Source organism: Lactuca sativa, chromosome 1 (assembly GCF_002870075.4).
Source record: "Lactuca sativa cultivar Salinas chromosome 1, Lsat_Salinas_v11, whole genome shotgun sequence".
NCBI lineage: Eukaryota > Viridiplantae > Streptophyta > Magnoliopsida > Asterales > Asteraceae > Lactuca > Lactuca sativa.
The window spans coordinates 208,771,094-208,782,609 of NC_056623.2; the positions used below are offsets into that span (position 1 = coordinate 208,771,094).

The window sequence follows — 11,516 nt, forward strand, 5'->3', positions numbered from 1 at the left end:
TATGATGTAATGTAGACCCTTATGAGGTCAAACTCCTAAGAATATTATGTACTAGCAAATTATCAATGAATGTGGTTTGTATTTTATTTCTTTTGATGCTGACACAAACCAAGCACTTGACTCTGCTGGAGTCAACACTAACTAATTCATAAGATTAATTGCATAAACTTGACAAATAATTGCCTTCTAAATTAATAAACTCGGACAAAATACAATTGAAATGAAACAAGTAACGCTCGACTCGTTTCACCATTGAAGTCTTACCGTCAAGCCTTTCTTTTTATTTTCTTATGTCAGAACCATGCCACCAAGGAAAAGACCAAGACCTTCCGGAAACTCAGCACCACCCACTCCGCCGCCACCTCCGGAGTTTGATCCGGTGATGTTTCAGGCTGCAGTAACAGCAGCCGTGGCGGCAGCAATGTCGCAAATGGGTACAAATGGTTCCGGCGGTTCCGGATCCGGGAATGCTAACTCAAATCAGGGGGACAGCACAGGACGCATCAAGGAGTGTTCATACAAAGACTTCACAAATGGCAAACCCGATCCTTTCGACGGGAGCGGGGGCGTCATAGCACTGATGCAATGGTTCGAAAGGACCGAAGCAGTCTTCGAAATCTGTGCTTGCCCCGAGGCAAGCAAAGTCAAGTATGCGGCATTCACTTTCACAAGAAAAGCTCTTACTTGGTGGAATGGCCGAGTTAAGTCACTTACGCCTGCAGTGGCTAACTCCATCGGCTGGGAGAACTTAAAAGCGTTGATGCTAAAAGAGTATTGCCCGAGGGGAGAAATACAAAAGCTCGAAGAGGAACTATGGAACCTCAAGATGTCAGGAATGGACCTCGAAGCTTATACAGCCCGATTCAACGATCTAGCACTCCTCTGCCCTGCAATGGTTACTCCGGAGGAGAAGAAGGTAGAGCGATACCTTTGGGGGCTGTCATCCCAGATTCATGACAGTGTTCTGGCCTCGAAACCTACTACCTTTGAAAGTGCCAAGGAACTGGCACAGCAGCTTATCGATCATAGGGCCAGCCGTGGCACCACGGTCGCCGCCACCAACCAAGCGAAAGGAGGAAACAACAAGAGGAAGTTCTGGAACCTTAAAAAGAAACAACCGATGCGGGACCCCGCAAAGAAGCAACGGACAGTTGCTGTCCGTGCAGCCACTATTGCTCCTGCCCCAGCGCCGCCGAAGCCATATGCTGGAATTCTCCCCAAGTGCAACAAGTGCAACTACCATCACAAGGGCGCTTGTAGGGAATTGCACTGCAAAAACTGCGACAAGAAAGGGCATACCGCTCGTTTCTGTAGAGCGCCAGCACGACCAAACAACCAAGTTGCCAATGCGGGGGCAAGCCAAACCTGCTATGAATGTGGTGAAGCAGGACACTTCAGGAGAAACTGCCCTAAGGCACAAACCCCTAATGGTGATGGTGTAGGGAGAGTCCTGACAATGGGACACGGAGAAGCGGTCAAAGATCCCTCGGTGGTTTCTGGTACGTTTCTCCTCAATAACACATATGCATGCGTACTATTTGATAGTGGAGCAGAGAGGAGTTTTGTGAGCCATGAATTCAAACAATTACTAAAACAAACCCCTCTTTCATTAAAAGATACGTATGTAGTAGAAATGGCTAATGGGAAAGAAGAGCACACTAATGATATATACTCAGGGTGTACCCTCACTCTAGACAACCATTCGTTTAAAGTAGACCTGATGCCGGTCACAATAAAATGCTTTGACATAATCATCGGTATGGATTGGTTAAGTTCACATCGTGCCGACATTCTATGTTACGAAAGGGCCGTTCGCCTTAATCTGCCAAATGGCGAAACCCTCTTTATCTATGGCGACAAACCCAGTTCAAATTTGCAAGTCATCTCTTGCGTCAAAGCCCAAAAGTACCTCCGAAAGGAGTACCACGCATTTCTAGCCCACATAGTAGATACGAAACGAGAGGTGAAGGATATCAACGACATTCCCGAGGTGTGCAACTATCCCGATGTATTCCCCGAAGATCTTCCAGGTGTACCCTCCGCACGACAAGTCGAATTCCGGATCGACTTAATCCCGGGAGCTACCCCCGTCGCTAAGGCTCCATACCGTTTAGCACCGGCAGAAATGCAAGAACTTTCCAGCCAGTTAAATGAACTGTTAAGCAAAGGATTCATCAGGCCAAGCTTCTCACCCTGGGGAGCACCGGTCTTGTTTGTAAAGAAGAAGGACGGATCTTTTCGCATGTGCATAGACTACCGGGAACTAAACAAACTCACTATCAAGAACCGATATCCCTTACCCCGAATCGATGATCTCTTTGACCAACTCCAAGGAGCAAGCTACTTTTCAAAGATCGACTTGAGGTCGGGTTACCATCAACTGCGAGTACAAGAAGAGGATATCCCCAAGACTGCGTTCAGAACTCGTTACGGGCACTATGAGTTTGTGGTAATGCCCTTCGGTTTAACGAACGCACCGGCAGTATTTATGGACCTGATGAATCGAGTGTGTCGACCCTACTTAGACAAATTCGTGATTGTGTTCATCGACGATATTTTAATCTACTCCAGAAGCGAGGAAGAGCACCATCAACATCTCCGGCTGATCTTAGAAACACTGAGGGCCGAGAAGCTTTACGCCAAATTCTCTAAATGCGAATTCTGGATTAGAGAAGTGAATTTTCTTGGCCATGTGGTTAGCAAGAAGGGGATACATGTGGATCCCGCAAAAATCCAAGCTATTAAAAACTAGTCAGCACCTGCGACGCCGACGGAGATTCGACAATTTTTAGGTCTCGCCGGCTACTACCGAAGATTCATACAAAACTTCTCAAAGATCGCCAAACCACTCACCACCCTGACTCAAAAAGGTGTGGTATTTAAGTGGGGAGATAAACAAGAAACTGCCTTTCAGACGTTAAAACAAGCCCTGTGTAGCGCACCAGTTTTGTCTCTTCCCGAAGGAACTGATGATTTCGTGGTATACTGCGATGCTTCAAACCAAGGCCTCGGATGCATGCTCATGCAGAGAGGAAAAGTCATCGCCTACGCATCGAGACAGCTTAAAACACACGAAGTTAATTACACCACCCATGACCTTGAATTGGGAGCGGTAGTGTTCGCTCTAAAGATTTGGAGGCACTATCTCTACGGCACAAAATGTACCATCTTCACCGACCATAAAAGTCTTCAGCATATCCTCAATCAGAAAGAGCTCAACATGCGACAACGGAGATGGGTTGAACTGCTAAATGACTACGAGTGCGAGATTCGCTACCACCCGGGCAAGGCCAATGTTGTGGCTGATGCCCTAAGCAGAAAGGAATATTCGGGCCGCCGAGTAAAATCCTTAACCATGACCATCCATTCCCACCTGGCCACCCAAATTCGGGAAGCTCAATTAGAAGCTTTGAAACCAGAGAATGTGGCAGGTGAGGCATTAAGGGGAATGGATAAGAACTTAGAAGTCAAGGACGACGGAACCCGTTATCTCAGTAACCGGATCTGGACACCGAAGTTCGGTGGGATCCGAGACGTGGTCATGAACGAAGCACACAAGACTCGATACTCCATTCATCCAGGGTCAGATAAGATGTATCTAGACCTCAAGAAGTTATATTGGTGGCCGAATATGAAAGCCGAGATTGCTACATATGTGGGCAAGTGCCTGACTTGCGCCAAGGTCAAGGTGGAATACCAGAAACCCTCAGGACTACTTCAACAGCCTGATATACCGGAATGGAAGTGGGAACAGATAACCATGGACTTCATAACCAAGCTGCCTAAGACTGCGAACGGGTTTGACACTATATGGGTGATTGTAGACAGATTGACCAAGTCTGCGCACTTCCTACCAATAAAGGAAACAGACAAGATGGAGAAGTTAACCAGAATATACCTCAAGGAGATTGTGCGACTGCATGGTGTACCAATATCTATCATCTCAGACAGAGATAGTAGGTTCACTTCGAGATTTTGGCAGTCCCTGCAGAAATCCTTGGGTACTAGGCTAGACATGAGTACAGCCTACCACCCACAAACTGACGGGCAGAGCGAGCGCACTATACAGACATTAGAAGACATGTTGAGAGCATGTGTGATAGACTTTGGTAAAGCGTGGGATACCCACTTGCCACTGATCGAATTCTCCTACAATAACAGCTATCACACCAGCATTAAAGTCGCTCCATTCGAAGCTCTTTACGGACGCAAGTGCAGGTCACCCCTATGTTGGGCTGAAGTGGGGGATACTCAGTTGGCTAGGGAGCAAATTCCGGATAGCACCCTCACTGGTCCTGAAATCATAAGGGAGACCACAGAAAAGATTGTTCAGATTCGAGAAAGGCTGAAGGCCTCCCGTGATCGACAAAAGAGTTACGCGGATAAGCGACGCAAACCTTTGGAATTCCAGGTTGGTGATCGTGTGTTACTAAAGGTTTCCCCTTGGAAAGGAATGATACGCTTCGGCAAACGTGGGAAACTAAACCCGAGGTACATTGGACCGTTCGAAATCCTCGCCAGGATTGGTCCTGTGGCGTACAAACTTCGATTTCCTCAAGAACTCGATAAGGTACATCCCACCTTTCACGTATCAAACCTGAAGAAATGTTTGTCCGACGAGACACTTGTGATACCTCTCGACGAGATCGAAGTTGACGAAAATCTCCACTTCGTGGAAGAGCCAGTTGAGATTATGGATCGGGAGGTCAAAAGAACGAAACAAAGTCGTATTCCCATCGTGAAGGTTCGATGGAACGCTAAACGAGGACCTGAGTTCACCTGGGAGCGCGAAGACCAAATGAAGCAAAAGTACCCACACCTTTTCCTAAATCCTTAAAGCCCTGGCCAAAGCGTAAATTTCGGGACGAAATTCCCTCTAACGGGGGGATGATGTGACAATAGTCAAAATCGGGTCAAGTCTAAGCCGGTCAAGGTCAACGAGTCAAACCGGTCAACTCGATTAAGACCTTGTATGATAGGGTTTATATTATGTAATTACTGTATAACTCAGTATTCTAATGAGAAAACACCACTTGGAAAGTTCATGTGTTTAAATTTCCTTAGCATTAGTGCTAAACAATGAACACAAACAATAATACAATGTTGCATACTCATAGGGAGTGCGTAAGATCCTAAATCATGGCACAACGGGGTCTAAAGACCTTGCATTGCGAAGCCGAACACTCTCATTCATCACACACGAAAACACTCTCAAACGTTCTCACTCTATCTTCCTAAGTATGTCAAATCTGTCCCAAATCTCTCTAAGTATGTGAAATCTCTCTCACATATCTCTTTGTATGTGAAATCTCTCCAAGTATGTCAAATCTCTCCCAAATCTCTCTAAGTATGTGAAATCTCTCTCACATATCTCTTTGTATGTGAAATCTCTCCAAGTATGTCAAATCTCTCCCAAATCTCTCTAAGTATGTGAAATCTCTCTCACATATCTCTTTGTATGTGAAATCTCTCCAAGTATGTCAAATCTCTCCCAAATCTCTCTAAGTATGTGAAATCTCTCTCACATATCTCTTTGTATGTGAAATCTCTCCAAGTATGTCAAATCTCTCCCAAATCTCTCTAAGTATGTGAAATCTCTCTCACATATCTCTTTGTATGTGAAATCTCTCTCACATGTCTCTTTGTATGTGAAATCTTCCTAAGTATGTCAAATCTCTCCCAAATCTCTCTAAGTATGTGAAATCTCTCTCACATATCTCTTTGTATGTGAAATCTCTCCAAGTATGTCAAATCTCTCCCAAATCTCTCTAAGTATGTGAAATCTCTCTCACATATCTCTTTGTATGTGAAATCTCCCCAAGTATGTCAAATCTCTCCCAAATCTCTCTAAGTATGTGAAATCTCTCTCACATATCTCTTTGTATGTGAAATCTCTCCAAGTATGTCAAATCTCTCCCAAATCTCTCTAAGTATGTGAAATCTCTCTCACATATCTCTTTGTATGTGAAATCTCTCCAAGTATGTCAAATCTCTCCCAAATCTCTCTAAGTATGTGAAATCTCTCTCACATATCTCTTTGTATGTGAAATCTCTCCAAGCATGTCAAATCTCTCCCAAATCTCTCTAAGTATGTGAAATCTCTCTCACATATCTCTTTGTATGTGAAATCTCTCCAAGTATGTCAAATCTCTCCCAAATCTCTCTAAGTATGTGAAATCTCTCTCACATATCTCTTTGTATGTGAAATCTCTCCAAGTATGTCAAATCTCTCCCAAATCTCTCTGAGAACGAGGAATCTCTCTCAAATCTCTCTCGAAATCTCTCCCAACTTTCTATAATCACTCGGGGCATCCCGACCCTCGAATTTGGCGAAAATAGCCCAAGAACGGAAGTCTACGCGAAAAACGGACTTAAGGGAACGAACCCTCCGAACCGAAAGTACTGTTCATGAGCTGAACCGAAAGTACCATTCATGAACCGAACCGAAAGCACTATTCATGAGGGTTCGAACCGAAAGTACTGTTCATGAGCTGAACCGAAAGTACTGTTCATCCGAACCGAACCCGACCATGTAAGAGATCCGAACCGGACCCTACTAAGAAGAAAGGTCCGAACCGAACCTCACATGGAAGGATGGTCCGAACCGAACCCTACTAAGAAGAAAGGTCCGAACCGAACCTCACATGGAAGGATGGTCCGAACCGAAGTTACTGTTCACTACTGTTCACAACAGTAGCTTCGGTTCTAGCCACCCTTCGGACCGAACCTTACCTTCGCGTCGGATAGCAGCCTCGGACCGAACCCGCCTTCCGCTTCTCGCCTTCGCTTCGGACTGCATCGCTTCGGACCGAGCCGTCGCCTCGCGCTTTCGCCTCCCCGCCTCAGCCTACCGCGTCCGAGCCGAGCCAACCTTCGCGCCTTCGCTTCCGGATTCAGCCTCCGCGTCCGAACCGAGCCCAGCTGACCGAGCCTCGGCTGGGATCCGAAGAAACTCGCTGGGCAGCTCGGATTTCGCCTATTTTCACCCATTTTTGCATTTTAAACCCACTTTTGATTATTTTAACATGGGGTTTTCACCAAAAACTTTATTTTTAATTATAGGACCCCTAAATTAATGATTTAATCACATTTTAAGGGTAAAATTTTATTTAAAAAGGAGTTGGTAAAGTACAAAAAGAAGAAGTGTTGACCTTACCATAGTTATGACGCAAGCAACCCCCCTCACCCACTCCATGACAACCCACACTCCTCCCCACCATACCTTGTACTTTTTACCTCCCTCACAAGCCACCTCCCATGCTTTGAGAGCTGGACATTCACCCCCTCTCCCCTCTTTTCTCTCATTTGTTCACACTTTCACAAGAAGATCAAACTCCTTTCTCTCTCACTCTCTCTCTAGAAATCCAAGATTCAAGGACTGATCTTGAGAGTTTCCTCCACCTTTGGTAAGCATAATCCATTTCCCTTATGATTATCTCAGTTATTTCCACTCAAATCATGGATATCTTACACAAACTCCATTATATTTGTGTTAGAGCTTCGAATCTTCAAGCGATCCTTCTAGTGTTCTTGGATTGAACACTTCTTTTCTTCAACACTTATCTACTGAAATCACATAAGGTGAGTTCATACCCCTACATTTTCATGTTTTCTTAAGTTTTCAGGGGGGGAATACAAGTTAAAACACCAAGAACATAACTAAAACTTTCTAACAGCTTTCATCAGAAAAGTTGGACTCCATTCACGGACTGTTTTGGACACCTTAAACATTTTAGTTTTCAAAACTGTTTTAGGTGCATGTAGTTCCACTTCTTAGCTTTAAAATGACTACTTGCACATCTCCATACGATTTTTCTACAATTTATGGTGATTTTTACAAAACTGCCTATCATTTCAAACACCAATCCGGACCAGTCTGTGATTTTGGACCTTTTCACCTAAGTTGCGGGTCATTGAAAATCATGGTAAAAATTTTGAGTAAACTAGACACATTTTGGGAACTCCCAGAATTTACGGATTTAGTTTTCGACTTCGTATGATTTTTCTATAAAGTTTCAAAAACAGTGTAGAAAGGCTGAAAATTTGTTAACAGCTTGTAATTTTTACTACACTTTGTATTGTGTTGAGCAAGGTGTATATTGTCAAGTTCTAAGTATTGAATGTGATATGTAGTAAATTTTATCATCTTAAACTGAAAATAAGTCACCCATGATAAGATTATTCATTCATTTAGAACACGTATGCATACACATAAACTATAATACGCATAGTTTATTGGATTTTATAATCCTAACACCCCTTTCATAACAGAGTTCTTATATATTACAAACGTTTTGGATAAAACTATAATAAGTATAGTTTTCAATACATCACCTAACACGCACGTACGAGAAGGGTACATTCATACAGAAAGGTTTTACACTCCCGCATACAACTAGTAAACTTGTTAACCTAATTTGTGAGACACTCTCTTTCCGTACGTACGAGTGCGGAATATAAAATCCTGTACGTTATAATCAGAGTCTCCCGGAGGGAGAACGTGATAGTTATATATAGATCTATATTGGGTTTGACACCCCACACCTTGCTGCTAGCTACAGTTGGACCTGCAGGTCTACGGGTGATAATTGTCATTTCAGTTAATCGACGCCTGAGAAACGTCGTGGCAGGTTCATTAGTCTTAAGTATGATTATAGCGGCTCACATAAGGATATAACAATACATAAAGTTTACGGGATTTTTCTTTATATAAAACTTAAACGAGCTTTATGACGAATTTGGAATCACTTTCACCTCAATAACAAATTTAAGAAATTACGAGAGTTTCACTAATATCATATGCGTTTAAATTGAAACAAACATACGTTATTTTCAGTAAATGAGAAAGATTACTCATACATTACAGTCTTTGGATACAAGATTGCATTATTCATTTTAAGAAAAATATCGGATTTTTCTGGAACAACTAGGCCATTACTTGACGAGCTTTTTCATAAAGATATACAAAAACTTGTGAACTCACCAACCATTGTGTTGACATTTTTTTTAAACTGCTTGTATTCTCAGGAAATCGCTAAACAGGTAACAAAATACTTTTGAGGATGGGACGTTAAGGCGTCAAACTTATCTTATTTTGTCAATATATTGTAATTGAATTTGAAACATGTAATACATACAATGATGTAACCTATTCAATTATATATATGTTGGTTGTGTTTACTTTCATCACTATTACCATTGTTGTTATGATACTACACATGAAGTCCTCCATCCCTGGACGTTTCCGCCATCCTTGGTTCAGGGGTGTGACAACTGAGTCGAGCTGGAACTCGCCGAGTTGTTCTTGAGACTCGGCGAGTTGAGTCGTGGTGGCCCCGCGATTCATGCCAGGTGGAACTCGTCGAGTCAGGGAAGTACTCGACGTGTCAAAAGAGGATCCTAGGGAGTCAGTGAACACGTATAGACTCGTCGAGTCGCTCTAGTGCACTCTTCCGGTCAAAGTTAACCGTTGACCGTTGACCAGAGTTGACCAGTGTTGACTTGATAGGGGTAGTCAACCTTAGTTGAGAAAGTGTTAATTAGAGATATATTGTGTTATAAGAGGATTATAGCTCGGAGGATCGAGCGCGAGTGATTTCCGGGATTTGCGAGTTATCGAGATACGCGAGGCGAGTCTTCTCACTATACTTTACCTTGAGTAGGTAATCAGAGTTATGTGACAGACTATTTGTATGCTATATGTATGTTATGTGTTGTACTGCATTATTTCTATGTGATTTATGTTGTGCATGTTTATAGAGTTGGAACCGGAAGGTTCCCAAAGTTAGAACCAGTGGGTTCACAAGTAGGGTCTATGGACCCACAGAGTTATAGCCTCGAGTGGCTAATATGTGTTATGTGTGGTATTTTGGGGAACTCACTAAGCTTTGTGCTTACAGTGTTAGTGTTGTTTGTTTCAGGTACTAGTGATGACCGTGGGAAGGCGTCGGCTTGATCTGTACACACGCATGGGATTCTTATGATATGTGATCTTGGGATTTTTGTATGATATGGATTGGAGTCTTAAAACATTGATGTTTTTATGAAAATTAAATGAAAATGTTTTTATATTATGCGAAAAATTATTTTGAAATTCACGGTGTTACACTTAACATGATAATCATCTTTTTTATTCTGTTCAGATTGAAGTAAGTTCGTTATTTTTGTTCACATTTGACCATTTGACTTGTTATTTGTGTTCACATATTGTCCATGATGATCGACAAGATTCAAAAATGTAATAAAGAACACAAAGATGATCAAACAAATGTTGAATGATTAAAATTCATGCCTTAGATGAACTCAATGAATAATTTCAACTATAGAGGCATGCTGCGATAACAAGATTAATAAAACAGTTAACTAAAATAAGATGCATGCATGCACCATATATACTCTAACCCTAGAATTAACTATGGGAGGACAGACCCAACCCATTTACAAAAAGGACTAATAACAAAGCCCAATGACACAAAAATTAAATCTTTAACAATCTCCCCCTTTGCATTAAGTGAGACTGTAGCCCATCATACAGTGATTCGCTTTTGCACTTCATAGATATTTGGAATAAAGCTCAGCAGCATCATGCGAACATGAATATACCAAAGTATCATATCAAAAAAGAATTTGATGTCGTCCTTGTGGTTTCCTTTGAACTTAGTAATCAGGTCTAATATAAATTCCAGACAGACAATGTTGTATAAATGTTTGTCTTCGAGATAGAAGTAAGACTTGCGAAAGTCAGATTCCGTTCGTTCTCTGATCTGATACACTACGAAGCACCCTTCCTTGTATATCTTCCCTGGCTTTAATTTCTCGAAGTCTTTCATAGCTTCCTTAGGAACAACAGTCGGCTTCTTCTTCAAAACAGTGGCAACATCCACAACCATCAATCCATCTTTTTGAATATAAGACTTGATCATTAGTTGGAGATGAGACATAACAGGCTCGTACTTCTCTTTCTCTCTCAGCAACATATTGTAAAGTACGATCCAGTCATTAGGATTTAAACAAGGCAAGTCTGCGAGGGTGAATTCGTAGGCTTGACAGGTTGATCCTCTAGCTACTGTAAACTTCGCATTGGGGAAGCTTTCAGTCTCGATTAGCCAAGTGACCTTCACAAAAACTATCTTGTACGCGCTCCAAGTTTTGCACTAGGGCTTTATGTGCTTCAAGTAAAATGAGAACAACAGTTGATCAGCTCCGCTGTTTGAGAAAGGAGCATTCGCAACCGTCACAAAAGCACGAAACCTATATGCTTTTGGAGTAATTGGAAGATCGAGTTTCTAATCCTGAGAATTTTGACAATCAAATGAAGCAACAGGATCCAACCAATATTGACTGGGTTGCTCTACAACATCATGTTGGATACTCTTTAGGGACCACTTTCAAAATAATCACATTTTACTTTTGAGAGTGCCCTGAGCTGTTGGGTTTTGAGCATTCTAACACTCGTATGGTGTACATGCAACCCTATAAACCTTGGATCTATTTTTTCTCTATTATACATGCAAATA

At 42.3% G+C, this 11,516-nt stretch overlaps 1 protein-coding gene across 1 annotated transcript; it reads left to right on the top strand.

The window, feature by feature from the left end:
• The first annotated feature begins 835 nt into the window (after positions 1 to 835).
• On the top strand, positions 836 to 10,147 carry LOC128128400 (uncharacterized). The gene is made up of 3 exons (XM_052767254.1): positions 836 to 916; positions 1,013 to 1,499; positions 10,143 to 10,147. Exons 1-3 carry the CDS (start codon positions 836 to 838, stop codon positions 10,145 to 10,147), a joined length of 573 nt encoding a protein of 190 aa, XP_052623214.1.
• Positions 10,148 to 11,516: the final 1,369 nt, after the last annotated feature.